Here is a 19,788-nt window from a genome sequence, read left to right on the forward strand (position 1 = left end):
TTCAGTGTATGTATGATTGATATTCAAGCCACCCTCACCAGTATCATTGACCTATTATTTATTGGTGAACTATCTTATCTCTACAAGGAAACCTATAACAAAAAGAAAGTGAGAGTTTTATTAGGAGTAAAATCTTTTTAAACACCAATATCATATCTTATCAAATCAATTTCAAAAGTAACAAATCTTTGAATATATATCTCATCAACTAAGAAAGGCAAAATCACATTAAATATTTACTTAGGCAAAGCAATAAGGAAAGCACGTTGTTAAGGAAATAATTTAAGTAACGGAATATATCAATTAAATTCGGAAATAATATTTCCCTTCAATCTCCCCTTTTTTGCCTTTCTTGGACAAAATGAGATCAAACTCATTTATCCTGGAATAGCTCAAATTAACTCCCCCTGAGTTAGAGAAATTTTCTCCCCCTGAATAAAATAAGGTTAGCACGGATGTTGTTAGAATTGTTGGCAACACTTGAGACAACACCTGTACCAGTTCATCAACAGTTCACAATAGAGAGAAGTACGTAGGTCTATCACACCAGAAAACAAATTTACTAAACAAAAGCAAAAGAAACAAAAATAGAAACACAGTCAAGCATCTCCCTCTCCATCATCATCCCCTTCCTCCTCTATATCATCCTTGGTCCCAGATGGACCAGCTGTTGTTTGATAATCATCTCCCCCTTTTTGTCCGGGAAAGACTGCTACATCCAAAAGGAGTCGAAAGTTTCTGGCCACAGCTTCGTAGTAGGTAATGTCAGTGTTGGCCTGCTCAATCGTATTCATGGCATGCGCAATAGTAGCCTTGGCTTGCTTAACCTTTGCCATAGCATGATCAATGTGGGCGTGAGCATCAGATACAGAGATCATGATGTAATCAGTGGTCAGCGGAGGAGTATGAGCGCCGTGCTGTCTAGTAGGTGCGGCCGAAGGTGCAATCCAAGGAAGATCAATCTTTCGATTTCCTTTGAAGAAGGCATGGGAAATCTTGAAAGGTTCACCAAGGTCAGATAGGTGCTCAGTGAGATCTCGAACAAAACCTTGGGATACAAGCACTCCGTAGATGAGGCCTGGAAAAGGAAGTTTGGATGACTTGAGACCTCCGTCCGTATACTGAATTACCGTGTTGAAAACTAACTGGCCAAAATTGAACACCCCATCTGTCCCAATGGAGTACAGAACCAGTGCTTGGTGTCTCGTGACTGTTGTGGTGTTGGTGGAAAGAGTCCAATTTCGAATAGCCAATTTGTGGAGGACCGAGTAGAATGTGGTGAGGTTTGCAGCTAATAGTTTTTTTGGATGACTCGGAAATTGAGTAATAATGCCCCCGGTGAGTGCGGAAGTGACTAGATGAATATCAGGGGCAATTCCATCAATATCAGGTGTTGGAGTCTGGCAAAGTGCATTGATCACTAAAGGATTGAAATTATAGATCCTGCCTCGGACGAGCACTTTCCCATACTTCAGAGAGCGTACATCACTCACTCCTGTAGACAGATTGGCATAGAATTCCAAGACAGGGCAGCGAGAAAATGGCGTGACTGCCGATACAGTGGAGAGGAGTGTGCACTTTTTCAAAAATGTCACCAAATTGTATTGTTCGAAGGCATCAAAATCTATATTCCTTTCCTCAAGAAAGATTCGGTTCGCATATAAGTACCACGGAGATACCATGTGTTCTGTATAGAACTGTGTTCTGAACGCACCATCAAGATCATAATCAGCAAAGTCGATGTTGACAGGAATGTGGGTAGCATTTTCAGCGACATCCTCTTCAGCAGAGGAATCTTCATGATCAGCAGGAACACATGTGGCACCCTCAACCGGCAAATCATCAGAAGAGTGAGATGACGTACCAGAACCAATGCTTATGGAGAGACTATCTGAAAAGTCTCTCATCTTCGTATCACTGGAGTCGGTAGGAGGAATGCTTGGTGTGGGCACTGAGGTGGACGCGCCGTACTTCTTGTCCTTCTTCAAGTTGGCCATAAATTCGGCCAAGGAGATTTCATCTTCACTTTCCTCAACAGGAGTTTGAGTTTGCTGTGTAGTAAAGGGGACAGTGTCAGGAGGAGAGTCTGCATCCTTATCAGGATGAGGACGAGGGTTCAGTAACAATCCGAGGTATGGGTTTTTACGAGCTACCAACTCGTAGTCCTTGTCATTTGAGTCATCTCCCGAAGTCTCAGAAGGATCAATGAGAGAAGGGCGAGTGGAGGGCTGGCCCTAAAATCGAAATCTTTTGCCTGGAGTGAGATTTGGGTTATACCCAGCCTGTCTCTTTGAGCGACGAACATGGGGGCGTGGAGGATCAAAGACCTGAATTATTGGCGGATTGTCCAGATCAATCGCATTCCCAGGTTCACCGGGAGCAATAACTTCCAGAGGCTCGGGCATGAGAGCAGCATGAATGATCTGCAGGTTCTGCGCAGAAGGTGTTGTAGCAGATGTTGCGGGAGGTGAGGAAACATCCTCTGTATGGCCCATTTCGCTTCGGATATCGTGCGGATCAAAGCCCATTCCTGCCATTTTTCACAAGATAAGTTTCAAGCGAAGATAAGAATTGACAATTTTGGGAAAAAGTTTTGCACAGAGAAATTGCGAGAATATGGTACGGAAATTCGAGAAATAATTAGGCAAAAATTGATGAATTAGACGAAAACAAAAAATGAGATAAGCATGAATGAACAGTGCAACGGTAATAAAATCAAATAATTAAGTGAGTCCAAACGGTTAAAAGGAATTGATTTGCTCCACTGAAATCTCCCAACGGTAAGAAAATTAACGGCACTTTTTAAGAGCTTAATACCTTTTCAACTATTACTGAGACAATTTTAGGCTAACCACTTTTCAAAATTTCCAGATATAACTCCACATCGAATTTTAGCCTCACTAGACATCAATGATCACATAGATTATAGATTTTGCAAAGTCTGGAATTTCACCGAATTTTATTTATCGAAATACACATATCCTTGTGGCACAGCAATATTCACGATGATATGTTTATGCATGACCTATTTATGCATAATAACAGAATATAACAGAAATAGAAACATGAAACAAGTATGCGATATGTTTACAAATGAGGTGTTGTCGCAGATGTTGGCAACATCTTCTCTAACACAACCAATTCCTAAAAATTTTCTTGATTTTTCTTCACACTTAGAGACTTAACCAATTTCAGATCATAGAAGTGGTAGCTCCCATGCTAGAGGAACGGTCTTCTTTTGGACTCCTCTAGGTAGCTTTTTCCATTTTCTTCTATTTTGATTTCTGTATTAGATTCAGAAGAGGTAGCTCCCACACTAAAAGTACAGTCTTCATTGGACTCTTTTAGGTAGCTTTTTCCAGTCTTTTCTTTTGATACAGAGCATGATTATAAATATTTTTAATTTACTCAAATCACCTTTTTCATGGGACAAACTTATGGTGTACATGATCATTCTTCACTCCTTAGTGACTTAGTTACAATAGTTTGCATGTCCAAGTGTGTTTAAAAACAATAGAATAACGAATTGTTAGTGTAACCGAAGATTGAGCAACATCACTCCAACACATCATATCACAGAGTGCATGAAAAATGCAGAATATGAAAAATGCAGAATTCCTAAGTCCTAGAAATGCACATGCATGTTAGATGTTGTCCGAGATGTTGTAACATCTGAGACAACATCTATGAATGATTAAGCAGAACACATGCTGAGAGATTTCCTAAGGTTGGAGAATCTCTCAAAATCTAATGTTTTGGTGAATATGTCGGCCAGTTGGTTATTGGTATCAACAAATTCCATTCGAATCAATCCTTTCTCTACTAGATCCCTAATAAAGTGATGACGGATGTCAATGTGTTTAGTACGAGAGTGTTGTACCGGATTTTTTGAAATATTTATTGCACTATAATTGTCACAGTACACCACTAAGGGTTCACTCTTAAGACCATAGTCTTCTATCAACTGATTCATCCATAGGAGTTGAGTGCAACCACTTCCAGCTGCCATATATTCAGATTCAGCAGTCGAAAGTGAAACACAGTTATGTTTTCTGCTATGCCATGATATCAAGTTATTTTCAAGATAAAAACACCCTTCAGAGGTACTCTTTCTATCATCCAAATCCCCTGCCCAATCGGCATCAGAAAAACCTACTAAATTTGAATTGGTGTCATGAGTGTACAATAGTCCTAAGTCAATTGTTCCAGCTATGTATCGTAGGATACGTTTTACAGCTTTTAAGTGGGAAATCTTAAGACTAGATTGGTATCTAGCACACAAGAAAACACTAAACATTAGGTCTGGGCGGCTAGCCGTCAAGTATAGGAGACTTCCTATGATGCTACGGTAAAGGGTGTTCTCAACATCTTCGGCCGCAACATCCTTGAATAATTTCTCATTTGAGCCCATAGGTGTTTTCACATGCTTGGTGTTTTCATTTGCAAATTTCTTTACTAGATTCTTAGCATACTTACTTTGACACAAAAAAATGCCATCATGCATTTGTTTGATTTGCATACCAAGAAAAAAGTGTAATTCACCAACCATACTCATTTCAAATGTAGTAGGCATGCATTCAACAAAGTCATTCGCATGTTTTTGGGATGAGGAACCAAAAATGATATCATCGACATAAATCTGACAGATAAGAATCTCCCCTTTGGCTTTTTGAATAAAAAGCGTTTAATCTACCTCACCTCGTGTAAATCCAATGTCAAGTAGGTAGTCGGTCAATCTGCCATACCAAGCACGGGGTGCTTGCTTCAAGCCATAGAGAGCCTTTTTCAGCTTGTACACATGATTCGGATTGTGTGGATCTTCGAATCCTTTATGCTGTCTAACATGTACTTCTTCACTCAAAAACCCATTCAAGAAAGCACTTTTGACATCCATTTGAAACAGTTTTATTTTCATGTAGCATGCAATGGCTAGCAAAAGTCGGATTGACTCAATGCGGGCAACAGGAGCAAAGGTCTCATCAAAATCAACCCCTTCAACCTGTGTGTACCCTTGAGCAACCAACCTTGCTTTGTTTCGAATGATGTTTCCTGGCTCACCAGTTTTATTTTTAAAGACCCACTTTGTTCCAATTACATTGCCATGGTCAGGAGGTGGAACTAAATCCCAAACATCATTTCGAACAAACTCTTCAAGCTCATCATGCATAGCATTAATCCAAAATTCATCTTTTAATGCTTCCATAGCATTTTTAGGCTCAATCTGAGAGTCAAAGCATGAAAATCTAACATGTGAGTACATGGTACTCATGCACACTAGTCCAACCATTTTTCGGTAGTCGACTTTATCTTTCTTCCTGGTTTGGACATCCTCACTCATTTCTCTGATAATTTGAGATGCTGGATGGTTCTTTAGGATTTTGCTTGGAATACACGGTCCATCATCTACTGCCTCATCATCGCTGTGAGCATCTTCTTGTGATTTGGTGACTTCAGTGTCACATGTTGTGCCAGATGCTGCAACATCTGGGGCAACATCTGTGTTTTCCAGTGAGGTTTGAGCTTCCAGAAGATCTTCAACATCAACTTCAGCAGTTTTCTTCTTAAGATCTGCACAATCATCAAACACAACATTAGTTGATTCCATAATAGTCCTCGTTCTTAGATTAAACGTACGATAAGCACGACTATTAGTGGCATAACCAAGGAACAAACACTTATCACTCTTTGAATCGAACTTAGCAAGTTTATCCCTGTCATTCAAGGTGTAACACACACAGCCAAAAACATGAAAATATCTAAGGTTAGGCTTCTTTCTCATGATTATTTCATAGGAAGGTCATGGTTGATCCGCTCCTTAAATACACCTTATTTGAAATATGACATGCCGTGTTAAGGGCTTCTGCCCAAAAACGCTTTGCAATGTTCTTTGAAGTTAGCATTACTCTCGCCATTTCTTGCAAAGTCCTGTTCTTACGTTCGGCAATGCCATTTTGTTGTGGTGTTTTTGGTGCTGAAAATTCGTGTGAAATACCTTTCCTGTCACAGAAGGATGAGAACGAAATATTTTCAAATTCTTTACCATGATCAGTTCTGATCCTTCTTACCTTCAGGTTGTGGAAGTTGGTTATTTTTGTGATTAAATTTTTGACTATATCGAAAGCATATGATTTCTATCTAATAAAACTAACCCATGAAAATCGTGAGAAATCATCAATGCACACATGAGAGTATTTCTTACCTTCGAGGCTTTCAACTTCCATAGGACCCATAAGGTCCATGTGTAATAATTCCAGACAGCGTGTTGTCCCAGATGTTGGCAACACTGGATGCGACACGCGAGTCTGTTTTCCTTTTTGACAATCCCTGCACACATATGGAATACCAGAAGAGAGATTAGGCATACCTCTTACTGCATCATACTTACTCAGGTTCTTCAAGGTTTTAAAATTTGCATGTCCAAGTTTTTGATGCCAAAGGTCAAGTTCAGTGATTTGTGCCTGTTTGCACGACAATTCTTCACCAATTTGGTAGCAATTATCCGATGACCTTGTATCTGTCATGATGCAAATGTTAGATTCATCAATAACTTCACACACATTCTTATTAAACTTGACATGCAGGTTGTCATCGCATAATTGACTTATGCTTATCAAGTTTGAGGTTATCCCTTCAACATGGAGCACATTGTGGAGCTTTGGTAGTCTTTCGATATTCAAAGTTCTCTTTCCAACAATTTTTCCTTTTGCTCCCCCTCCATAGGTTACTCTGCCACCTTTTTGTTCAACATAATCGATGAGATAGTCTCGTGACCCTGTCATATGGCGTGAGCTCGCGCTATAAAAGTACCAATGACATGCAGTGTTAGTTTTCAACGAAGTATAGACAACATTACAGTGAGTTTTTACCTTTGGTACCCAAATTTGTCTTACTGTAGGTCGATGATGAGAGGTGTTGCGGGAAATGTTGGACAACATTCGGGGCAACATCCGAGTTGACTTTTGATTCATGCAGTCATCCCTGAGTTTAAAACAGTATGGCCTGATATGTCCAGGCTTAAAACAGTAATGATATACATACCTGCATTTTCTTTTCTTAGAAGCAGGTGCATTGGATTGTCTTTTCGGTGGAAAACTTTTGATTGAGGGTATGGGTTGTGGCTTTATGGATGCATCAGCTTTCCCTTTCACAAAGACTGTTGATTTGGAACATTCACCAATTTCAAACACACTGTCTTTGAAGCCTAAGCCTTTCTTGTCATCTCTTCCCATCAAAAGTATGGAATCAAGCCTGGATGCGCTTGAATTAAACTTAGATAAAGTCTCAGTTGTTGTTCGAAGCTCATCCTTGGTCTTGCCAAGTTCTAAGTCCTTTTTGCTCAAAATTACTTCAAGTTTGGCAACTACGGCTTTTAGATCAATGTTCTCCTTCATGAGACCTGAGTGCAACTTGTTTCTTTTGGTCCAATCTTCAAACAACTCTTCATAAAGCTTTTGCACACTCTCAAGTGTAATTCCTTCCTCATCATCTTCTGATTCATCATCTCCACTCAAATTTCCAGAAGTTGTGGATTTCAAATATACTTATTTTTTGCAGATGTTGCGGCCAGGTGTGGCAACACCTAGGGCAACACCTAAAGGATTTACTTGCAACCAGCGTTTTTCTTCATTCCTTGGTCGAAACTGTTGTTTGACATGAGGTTTAGGAGCTGGTGGTCGAAGTGCTGCATTTGTCAGTGATGTGTCTATTTAAATATTTCTGTCAAACAAAACAAAAACCATAATCAATACTTAGTATATCAAGAGTAGGCTCTGATACCACTTGTAAGGAATTTTGTGTTGTTCGACAGATAATAAAATATCTCTAAACTAATCAGATCAGTATAAGGTGTAAAAAAGAGGATTTGTGTTTTATCAGAATTAAATGTTGTGCCAGATGTTCCAACATCTAAGACAACATGCAGCGGAAAATTAAAGTGTGTAACACAAATTCGCTTAAAATAAATAGATGGACGAGATTAAACGGTGCCTTATGGCAAAAATTAATCACTAGAAAACCAAATCGTTTACAAAAACCTATCACTAGTGATTAAGACTAAAATCAATTTCCTTAATGCTTTGAGAAAATAAAGCTTTCTACAAACTACCAATAATATTAAAACGTAAATAAGAAAGCAAAAACTTGATCCCGGAAAGCACGATCAATTGGATGTAATCTTCAGTCAACATCGTTACGGATGTTGTCTGTAGATGTTGGCCACATTCAGAGCAACACAGTGATCACCACTCTTCAAACAGCAACGACTTCGAGAAATATTTTTTTCTCTGAAAAAAATCTTCTCTTCAGTGTATGTATGATCGATATTCAAGCCACCCTCGCCAGTATCCTTAACCTCTTATTTATTGGTGAACAATCTTATCTCTACAAGGAAACCTATAACAAAAAGAAAATGAGAGTTTTATTAGGAGTAAACTCTTTTTAAACACCAATATCATATCTTATCAAATCAATTTCAAAAGTAACAAATCTTTGAATATATATCTCATCAACTAAGAAAGGCAAAATCACATTAAATATTTACTTAGGCAAAGCAATAAGGAAAGCATGTTGTTAAGGAAATAATTTAAGTAACGGAATATATCAATTAAATTCGGAAATAATATTTCCCTTCACCATGTATATTGAAATCGACGATGTGCTTTCCTGATTCAGACCATGGGTATTTCGACAATGTAGGTTGATATGGCCTTATTTTGATATAAGCTCGTCTAATTTCATCAGATGATTAACATGATGTCGTCACATTGAAATACGCAATCCAGGATCCCGTTCAAGGGAAGTTTCATCAAATTCAACTCTTTGAAATTTAGAAGGAGATTCGAGCTTCTCAATAAGAATGGATGCATTAGTCTCGGTCCTCTCGGGTGATGAAAGATTATCAATTATTAGCTTAAAGAATAATAGAATATTGTTTATCCTCTTTCTCTCTTGAATTGACATTAAAATAATCTAATATAAGTAGAAATCTTAGATTTAAAATTAGATCCAAAATTGTGTGCAAAATAGAGACAAAAACAAATTAATATATAATGAAACTTCACATTTTATTGGCTTAATTAAAAATTTAAAACTAATGCATGATAAAAATTTGGTATTGAATATAATAAAATTAATTAAGAGTTCGAATCAATAGAAATATACAAAATAAATACCAATAAATGCTTTTCTTCTATATGAATATACACGGATGTTTAAGGTGCATCAAAAGAATAACACTAAAATATCAATAAATACACTAAAATATCAATAAATACCTTTCTTCTATAATGTTTAAATTTCTCGTACTAAAATGTTTCGAAGTAATCATATTATATTTTTTAAACAGCTATGATTAATTTTCAAATAAATTCATTATCATTATTTTAAATAAATCATATGTCTCATAATAAAAAAAAAAAACAAAAACAAATCATATGTCCACAATTTATATTAGTCAAAGACAATATATTTCACTCATTTCATCAAATAATTTCAATGCGCAATAACGTGGCCTATAAAAATCGAATCATAGAAATCGAATCTGGAAAAACAATCGAAAAATAGTTGAGAAACATTAAAAAAAATCAGTGTTAAAAATACCTGAACGCAGTGGCGGTGCACAAAAGCCGCAAGACCTGGCCAGAGGAAGAACTCGTTTTCCAGCAGAAGAGTGAAATGTCGAAATTCTTTAAACTTTTTAAAGCCCGCTTCCTTAATGGATTAAGAACATATTTATAAATTTATAATTTTTGTAAATTGGATTATTGAACTAAATCACATATTAGACCAAAATTAATATATTAAAATAAGTTAATTTTTTTGGGGCGCACCTGCCACTATATGCACACACTCACACTTATCAATCTGTTTGGTAGAACTACAAATTCTCATATCACCTTTCCCTCCCAAAGGCCAAAACCTTAGATCACGATTCATACAATTAGCAATCGCTGTTGAACTTTAAAACCTTAGATCACGATTCTTTCCCAAAACCATCGACATCCGCACACGCCTCTTTCACGCGTCTCCGTCGGGTCGCCCGTGTAGCTCCCATCGTTGCCTCTCAAATAAGGCTCAACCCAGTGATCCACATGTCCCCAGCAGTCCTCGAATACCACCTGAATAAGCTCGGGTGCTGGATCAATATCACCATCCTCAAGGTTTTTATCAGCCATAACCTGCAGGATCATTAACACAAAATACGTAACCAGATGGTACTAGTTTCCTAGCTCAATTTCAGTTCAGAGACTGAATTTAATAATAATAAATTCACTAACAGATGAAATCATGTTCCAAAGGCTTTGGTGGTAATCTGGTTCCTTGCATGTGAGGAAATGTGCAGTACTTCTAGATATATATTTGTCTAGAGGCACCAAGATGTCTGAGAAAATCAACAAGAACCACAGTATTACAGAAGTTTATAGAAGCTGATACAAGAAGTCATTAGTAGTCGTAAGGCCAAAGAAAAACAAACACTTAATGGTTTAGTCTCTTTTTACTTATTTAAAAACAATACTGGAAATAAAAATCACACAAAATTGCAACTAATTCAACAGAAAGTCCTATCAAACCACAGATAATAGCAAGCTCAAAAAACCACACAGATCTTAAAGATAACAAAGCAGTATATGAAACATCCCCCAAACACAATAGGCCAATAAAACTGTTGAAGTTGGACTGCCAAAATCTCTCAGTAGCTTGTCAGTGAGTAGTGCCAGGGCAAAATGCTTTTAACTGAAAATTTGCCAGTAATGACGTACAAAATTGTTTGGCAATGAGACCTTACACATAATTAAAATGCAAGACAAATACAACCATCAGAATTCAGAATTTAGCAACGCTGAAAAACACCAATATCGTTAATGCACCGTTTGAAGACCACATGTAAACATCATAGCACGACCCAAAAGTGTTGGTAATAATTGTTCTAGTGGTTGGGGTAACAATGGTAGAAGGGAAACTTCTCATCTGAGCACCAGCTGTTGAAAAGAACAGAAAAACATTCAACTAGAAAGCTACAAATAATGCAAGGACCAATCAGCTCAAGCACCGTTTGGTGTGATGGAAGGGGATTAGCTAATCACACATCTTTGTTTCCAACATCTGATTCAACTTTCTACTCGGGACTACCTCGAGAAGCGCACCACACTCGAGTGTATCGGTATGGGCAGTCTTATCTGTTAGAACTACAGGGGTTTGGCGTGTCAGAGAAGCTATCAGAGGTAGGGTGGCTTGACAGGAAGTCAACTATCAAAGGCTATGAGTGGTAGGTGTACACGCAAGTCGAAGTAATCATGATATTTTCTCCTATAAATAGCAGATATGTTTCTCATTTAAAGGGAGGGGGAAAAATCCTGAGCATTGGCACTCACATATATTCGCACATATATCGTCATTTTCTCTCATCTTCAACCTGCTGACTTAAGCATCGGAGTGGCCACGCCGGACACCCCTCCGGCGCCCATTCACGAGTTCCTTTCATTGTGTGCAGGTCACGATCGAAGTCATCTACTTTGCTCATTTTCCTAAACAACACTATAAATTATTGATTTGATCCGGTGGAGCATCCGACCCGGCTCACCCATTTCACCCGGATCACATCATTGGCGCCTTCTGTGGGAACTTGAGCTCAAGACGTAGATATGGTTTCCATTCAAAAATAGTCTCGGCACTCAGATTTCATCTGGGGATTCTCATATGGGCTCGAAGCTCAGCAGCTATTCCGGATTGACGTGGAAAAGTATTTGCTATGCGCTCAGTAGCATACAACTATATTAGACACCTTAGAGTGAAACTTCTCTAATTTGAGCTAAAGTATTTGCTATGCGCTCAGTAGCATACAGCTATTTTAGACACCTAATTTAGCTCAAACTAGAGAAGTTTCACTCTACCGAAAATAAATTCTGATTCAGTATTTCCAGGTTAGTGATTTGGTTTTTAATAAAATTAATATAGCAGGAGAAACAGAAAAGTTAAAAGTCTGGGAGACATGAGGCCCCGACACATTCTTGAGAACCCGGGCATACCATGCCAGAACCCGGACAGACATGCCAGATCACCCAGGCATACCATGCCAGAACCCTGGCAGACAGGCCAGACCACCCCGGCATTCTTATTTAGAGACCAAGAGGCATGAGGCCCCGGCACCTTTATCTTAAGCCCAGGGCACTACACCCTGGCTCGGGGCTCCGCACCTCGATCAACAAAAAGCCCAGGGCACTACACCCTGGCTCGGGGCTCCGTACCTCGACCATTCCCAAGTCCCGGGACATGCTCCCCGGCCCAAGGCTCCGCACCTTAGTTATTGATAAGCCCAGGGCACTACACCCTGGCTCGGGTGTAATGCCCCGAAAATTTAAAGGTCCACGCGAACCACATGCATACGATTTATTAAATTCTTTTGTATTTTAATTAAATGTTTTAATTGCATGAATTAATTATATTTTATACATGGTTGCATTAAAATATATTTTTAAAGATTATTCGAGTTGCGATCGAGGAACGGAGACCGATGCTGAAAAAAATAGAAAATATTTTTATTGGTTAATTGTTTTTAATTATTTAAATTAAGGGTGATGCTTTTTCTTATTTTTGAAAATAAGGGGTTTTGAGATGATTTTATACGCCGGGACGTAAATTTTATCGGTGTTGGTTTTTCAACAAAAATACGAACTTTTTGGCAACCCGACTATTTAATTCACAAACTTATTTCTACAAAAATTATTTTAATATTTTAATTAAATCCTAATTAAGACTAATGGACCTAATTGTTTGCTTATTAGGCCTAAAGCCTTGTTAGGACTTAATTAACTATATAATATATGTTTAAATCTCCTAAAACCCTACGACTCCTACACAAACAAACGGCCACAATTCTGAAAAATCTCCACCTAAACTACACGGCACACACATGCATAAAGATTGAGGCAATTTTCGAAAATTGCCAAGGAAGCTTCAAAGGTCTTGCCCGTTCTTCAACTGTCGTCAACGTAAAATCGTGCGTAAAATACGCAAAGGCACGCCATATTCTCCTTTTACTCATCATCACACCATAGTAATTGTTTATACATAATTTTTAAGGAAAAACATAGCACACAAGTTGAAATTTTCGTAACTACATGCCTATGTGTTCTAAACTTGTGTTTTTGATTCCAAAAATCATGTTTTATGTGTTGAAGAAGGGGCTGCCATGATTAGGAAGGGTTAGGGAGTGTTTTTATATGTTTTAGAGAGTCCTAAATCACACCAATATGCTACACACGGAATAGAACAGAAGCTAGAACCAATTGAGCATTAACGTAGATGGTGGGGCTCGGTCGAAAGAAAGGTGAAGCATGGGGGCAGGTGGCTCGACCAGGTCTGGTGGTTGGGTCCTAGGGGTCATGATTAGGTCCTAGGGAGAGTCCTAGGAGGGCTAGGGGTCGAGCCATGGGCTGGGGAAGAGTCCACGTGAAGTGGGACTCTCCCCCAAGTCACGCGCAGAAACTGGTGGGGAAAGTTAGGGGCTGCAGCGGGGCTAAGGGCGAGCTGGGTAGGTCCATCAGGGTCCAAGGGTCATGGGCAGGGGTCGGGATAGGGGCTGGGTCGCTGCTGGCTCGAACCAAGAGTGCAAACCGTGAGGGAGCAAGGGAGAACACGCAGCTTGTGTCTTCTGGTTCAGGTGCTTTGTACGCTGGTTCCAGGGTAAGGGTTGGTCTGGGCTGGGGCTAGGCGTGGTCCGGGGAAGGTTAGGGTCATGGGTGGTCGGTGGTTAAGGGCTGGTAGAGTCCTAGGCGGCTAGGAGTCCCAATGCAACAAGGACACTACAAACACACACACGTGCAGAATTTTAGGTCGACTTCCAGGACGTTTTTGGTCGGGCTAGGGCTGGTTGTTTGGGCTGGGCTTTCACAGTAGAGTCCCTAGATGGGTTGGCTAGGTTTTGGCTTAAGGTGGCTCGGGCGTGGCTCGGGTAAATTAGGAGATGGCTCGGTGTGTACGGTTAAGGGTCAAAAACGAGATTTAAGAGCTAAAAATTTAATCCATGGGTTCACGGGTGTGTCTCATGACTTGGAAGGGTAGAATAAATCATAAAAAGGTTATGTTTAAATTTTGGGATCAAATAACGAGTTTTGGATTTATTCAGGATTTAATCGCCGCACGAAACGCTAATTAACGAGTTAATTGAAACGCCTAGTTTAGTCTTTATAAAATTATGAAAAATTAGGTTTAAGCTTAAATAATTATTAGAAGTTTAAGTTTTCAATTTGGGAATTTAATATTAAGGTTTGGTTTAATTCGGGATTAAAACGCATTAATACGTCACATTTAAAGATTAATTTAAAAGTCCTCGATTTAAGATAAATAAAAATATGAGAAAATTCATGTAAGCTTAAATAATTATTTGGGACATGTTAGAGTCAATGAAATTAAGAATAAGTCAAAAATGTGAAATTTTACGTGTAGGGGTAAAACAGTCTTTTTATACCTAAAAATTAGTAAACGTCATGGCAGTGTCCTGAATGCTGTTTTATATGTTAATATGATTATCTCAATGATTATGGATGTTTATATGTTAATATGTCAATTTTAAATGTTTATAGAGGTCTTGATGGTTGATCTGACTGGACTGAAGGTGCACATAACCCGAGGACCGACGCTAGTTTTCCGCACTAGTTATGATTTATGATTTTGAGTTATGTTAAAGATATTTTTACGACGTTTTATTTATAAGTGGTTTTTGAGAGGTTATAGTATGGGCTATACTTTTCAAATGTTAGTTGGTTGATTTATTTTAAAATGATGCCAAAAATATTTTATGCTTGTGTATGCAATTCAGCCGATGCTATGTGAGGTTTTAAAAAAAATTATAGTACTTTTTAAGAAAACGAATAAGCAGACATTTCATCGGGGCTCCGCACCTCGATCAACAAAAAGCCCAGGGCACTACACCCTGGCTCGGGGCTCCGTACCTCGACCATTCCCAAGTCCCGGGACATGCTCCCCGGCCCAAGGCTCTGCACCTTGGTTATTGATAAGCTCAGGGCACTACACCCTGGCTCGGGGCTCCGCACCTCGATCAACAAAAGCCCAGGGCACTACACCCTAGCTCGGGGATCCGTACCTCGACCATTCCCAAGTCCCGGGACATGCTCTCCGGCCGAAGGCTCCGCACATTGGTTATTGATAAGCCCAGGGCACTACACCCTGGCTCGGGGCTCCGCACCTCGACCAACAAAAAGCCCAGGGCACTACACCCTGGCTCGGGGCTCCGTACCTCGACCATTCCCAAGTCCCGGGACATGCTCCCCGGCCCAAGGCTCCGCACCTTGGTTATTGATAAGCCCAGGGCACTACACCCTGGCTCGGGGCTCCGTGCCTCGATCATCAAAAAGCCCAGGGCACTACACCCTGGCTCGGGGCTCCGTACCTCGACCATTCCCAAGTCCCGGGACATGCTCCCCGGCCCAAGGCTCCGCACCTTGGTTATTGATATGCCCAGGGCACTACACCCTGGCTCGGGGCTCCGCACCTCGATCAACAAAAAGCCCAGGGCACTACACCCTGGCTCGGGGCTCCGTACCTCGACCATTCCCAAGTCCCGGGACATGCTCCCCGGGCCCAAGGCTCCGCACCTTGGTTATTGATAAGCCCAGGGCACTACACCCTGGCTCGGGGCTCCACACCTCGATCAACAAAAAGCCCAGGGCACTACACCCTGGATCGAGGCTCCGTACCTCGACCATTCCCAAGTCCCGGGACATGCTCCTCGGCCCAAGGCTCCGCACCTTGGTTATTGATAAGCCCAGGGCACTACACCCTGGCTCGGGGCTCCGCACCTCGATCAACAAAAAGCCCAGGGCACTACACCCTGGCTCGGGGCTCCGTACCTCGACCATTCCCAAGTCTCGGGACATGCTCCCCGGCCCAAGGCTCTGCAACTTGGTTATTGATAAGCCCAGGGCACTACACCCTGGCACGGGGCTCCGCACCTCGATTAACAAAAAGCCCAGGGCACTACACCCTGGCTCGGGGCTCCGTACCTCGACCATTTCCAAGTCCCGGGACATGCTCCCCGGCCCAAGGCTCCGCACCTTGGTTATTGATAAGCCCAGGGCACTACACCCTGGCTCGGGGCTCCGCACCTCGATCAACAAAAAGCCCAGGGCACTACACCCTGGCTCGGGGCTCCGTACCTTGACCATTCCCAGGTAGGGACCCGTACCCTGTCTCAGGGCTTCGTACCCTAGTTATTCAGTAAGCCTGAGAGACATGAGGCCCTGACATCTTGTACTTAAGTCCGGGACATATGAGGCCCCGACACTCTATTTTACATCCCGAGAGACATGAAGCCCCCGATGCTTTTACAGCCAAAATTAATTATCTTTCCGGTGAAGTCCAAGCATAACTAATCGGGACAACGAGTATGACTCTTGCCCGACTATTTAAGGAGGGAGTGATGAAACCCTGGAAAGGGCTCGGGTCATTCTTGGACTCAGGCGGAAAGAGAACTTACACGAGTCAAATTCCAAATTGCTGGGAAGAGTAGAGCATGGGTAAAATTTGACCAGGGTTCTCCAGCCCGACCAGGGTTCTCCAGCCCGACCAGGGTGACCAGGGATCTCCAGCCCGACCAGGGTGACCAGGGTTCTCCAGCCCGACCAGGGTACTCCAGCCCGACCGGGAAACTTTCGCCCGCGTTCAGGTTATCCGACCAGTATGAGTCACCATGCATCATTAGCATAATAATCAGTGCCTATGACAAGACCCGAACAGTGTCTATGCACTATAATCGAGGTCATCTTCTTCAGCAGCCGGGCAGGGAGATGCCTGGGCTAGGGGTGGGCAATCGGATCGGTTTTTTCAGGGTTTTACCCGACCCGAACCCGATCGGGTGCAATTTTCGGATAAAATCGGATAATTAGTCGGGTTCGGGTACTACCCGAACCCGACTATACGTTAATCGGATCGGGTTCGGATAAATTTTTGGTACCCGTATAACCCGATCGGGTACCCGATTTTTTTTTAAAAAAGGGCTTATAATTTGGACCGGTAGCTCATTAACCCATTTTCTCTCTTCTCCCTAACCTCAATTCGGCCGCCGCTTCTTACCGATGAACCGCAACCCTCAAACAGTGGAAACTCAAAATTAATCGAGGTATTTTTCATCACACCATAAGCTTCATTTTGATACCAATTTTGGTGTATAAATCGCAAACCAAGTTGAAACCCGAAATCCTAACTCGCGACTCCTTTTTTACTCGAGTTGTTCTTTGATTTTTCCAACAGTTTTTGGTTTTTTTTGGGTCGTGTAGATGGAAGCTCATTTTGGTTTTTTCCAACAGTTTTTGGTTTCCAAGTTCCAACAGTTCTTGGTTTTGGTTTTTTGTTTCTGCCGAGAGTTCTTCTAAGCCCCGCCGCAAGCTCATGAATTTTTTCAATATTTAGAATTCAAGGCTTTCATCTAATTTTTGTCTTTTAAGCTCCATGTTTCATTGTGCCTTGCATGCTTGGATACACTCAGACACACAAACACCTGTAGAGAAAGGATTTGATGCTTAAACTTCAAATGGCTGTTAAATTTCCATGTTTGATAACTTGTACTTGTCATTGTGTTTTAGGGATGTCATTTTGTTGCTGTCATTGTAGTCACTTACAATTTGATTTTCTTGTTTGATGCAGTGATGTATTAAATCTTGTGGGCTAAAATCCGGAACCAGAAAGTGCAATATTCTACTAATCAATTATCAATAATGGAATTTGGAGGAATATCTGAAACTCTTTCTTCGCCAAACATACAACCACAAAGTGACTTATACAAAGAGGTTAGTATGAACATTGATGATAATGTTGATGAGAAGGATGATAAATTATGTAATTCCAAAAAACGTACTCGGACAGTTGTGTCTAGGTCACAATGGTGGGAACACTTTGAAAGGTTTTTCTGTGAAAATGAAAATGTTCAAAAAGGTAGATGCAGATATTGTACTAGAGAGATTAAAGCTAATCCAAAAGTTCATGGCACTAAACCCCTTAAAAACCATTATGAATCATACAAGAAGAAACCACATGAGGTTGAAACAAATCAAAATAGACTCTCGTTCCAATCAGTTCATAAAAGTAATAAAGAGGCCTCTCTTGTTAACTGGAGATTTGAGCAACAAAAAGTTAGAGATGCATTGTGTTACATGTTGATTGTGGATGAACTCCCATTCAAGACTGTTGAGAACCCTGGTTTTAGACATTTTTTGTCTATTGCATGTCCAATGTTTGATATTCCATCACGAAGGACAATAACAAGAGAAATTTACAAGTCATATTTGAGTGAAAAAGGCGAAATTACAGCAGTTCATAAAGGATAATTGTCAAAAGATATGCATTACCACAGATACATGGACATCTATTCAGAAAGTTAACTACATGTGTCTTACTGCTCATTTTGTGGATGCAAATTGGAACTTACATAAAAGGATTTTGAACTTTTGCCCAATATCTGGTCATAAAGGTGAAGAAATAGGAAAATGTATTGACAGATGTTTACTTGATTGGAATATAGGTACAATTTTTTCTATCACAGTGGATAATGCATCTTCGAATGATGGGGCAATTGTTTATTTGCAGAAGAAATTTGATAATTGGGGAAATAATATTTTGGGTGGGAAATATGTTCATGTGAGGTGTATTGCACATATTATTAATCTCGTTGTGCAGGATGAGTTGAAAGGAAATGATGAGCATGTAGCTATTTCACGTGTTAGGGGAGCTGTTAGGTACATACGGAGTTCTCCAGCCAGGTACAAAAGATTTCAAGAGTGTGTTATGCTTGAAAAATTAGAAACAAATAAATTGTTGACTCTTGATGTGCCCACCTAGATGGAACTCAACATACTTAATGTTAGAGTCGGCAATATGTCTTAAAAGAGCATTTGATGCATATGATGAAGTCGATCTTGCTTACCGAATTGATCTTTCAAAAAAGCCATATGATGGGGTTCCAAATGAGCATGATTGGGAAAGATCCAAGCTTTTGCTGAAATTTTTGAAACATTTTTATAAACTCACTTTGCGTATTTCTGGTTCTTTGTATGTTACATCGAACATTATGTTTCATGAAATTAGTGAGGTTGACATGCTTCTTAAGCAATGGTTGGAGAGTGCTGACTTTGAACTAAGTTTGATGGCAAAAAGAATGAAAGAAAAATATGATAAGTATTGGGGATCAACTGAGAAAATGAATATGATTTTATATTATGCTGTGATCCTTGATCCGCGACATAAGTTGGAGTTTGTTGAATTTTCTTTCGATAGAATGTATGGCAGTGTTGGGAAAAATGAGACCATGAAAGAACAAGTGAGACTTGGCCTTTACGATTTGTTTGATGATTATAAACTGAGGCATTCCAATAACCTTCCAGACATTTCTAAAAGTTTATGCTCTTCATCAAATAGTTCCACCCTTGGCTCGCAAGATATGTCTAAGAAACGCTTGTGTGAGGCGGACGATAAGTCTGAAATGGCTATTAGATTGTCGTTGAAGCAAGAGTTCAAGATGTATAAGAGTGGAGGGAGTTGGAGAAATATTTGACTGAAGATGTTGAGGATGAAAGAAAGAACTTTAATATATTGCAATGGTGGAAAGATAATAGTCCCAGGTTTCCCATTCTTTCTCAGATGGCTCGAGATATATTGGCAGTTCCAATTTCCACAGTTGCTTCAGAAGCTGCATTTAGCACCGGAGGGCGTGTACTTGATGCATTTAGGAGCTCTTTATCGCCCAAGATAGTTCAATCTCTCATTTGTGCTCAAGACTGG

The 19,788-nt window shown here is 40.3% G+C and overlaps 1 protein-coding gene and 1 long non-coding RNA gene across 2 annotated transcripts; one reads left to right on the forward strand and one right to left on the reverse strand.

Annotated features, from left to right (window-relative positions):
- Positions 1 to 6,192: 6,192 nt before the first annotated feature.
- Positions 6,193 to 7,670, reverse strand: LOC142545063 (uncharacterized). Its single transcript, XR_012820217.1, has 2 exons — positions 7,542 to 7,670; positions 6,193 to 6,458 (listed from the first exon to the last, which is right to left on the reverse strand). It is a non-coding gene; the product is annotated as an uncharacterized LOC142545063 (long non-coding RNA).
- A 10,726-nt stretch (positions 7,671 to 18,396) lies between these two features.
- On the forward strand, positions 18,397 to 19,561 carry LOC142544413 (zinc finger BED domain-containing protein RICESLEEPER 2-like). Its single transcript, XM_075651463.1, has 2 exons — positions 18,397 to 18,770; positions 18,850 to 19,561. Exons 1-2 carry the CDS (start codon positions 18,397 to 18,399, stop codon positions 19,559 to 19,561), a joined length of 1,086 nt encoding a protein of 361 aa, XP_075507578.1.
- Positions 19,562 to 19,788: the final 227 nt, after the last annotated feature.

This window comes from Primulina tabacum, chromosome 5 (genome assembly GCF_025594145.1).
Source record: "Primulina tabacum isolate GXHZ01 chromosome 5, ASM2559414v2, whole genome shotgun sequence".
Lineage (NCBI taxonomy): Eukaryota > Viridiplantae > Streptophyta > Magnoliopsida > Lamiales > Gesneriaceae > Primulina > Primulina tabacum.

Excerpts from the sequence above, each read along its gene's own strand:
- LOC142544413 (XM_075651463.1), top strand. The coding sequence starts at position 18,397 with ATGTGTCTTACTGCTCATTTTGTGGATGCAAATTGGAACTTACATAAA. Across the intron at positions 18,771-18,849 it reads ATACGGAGTTCTCCAGCCAG|ATGGAACTCAACATACTTAA; the intron begins GTACAAAAGATT and ends GTGCCCACCTAG.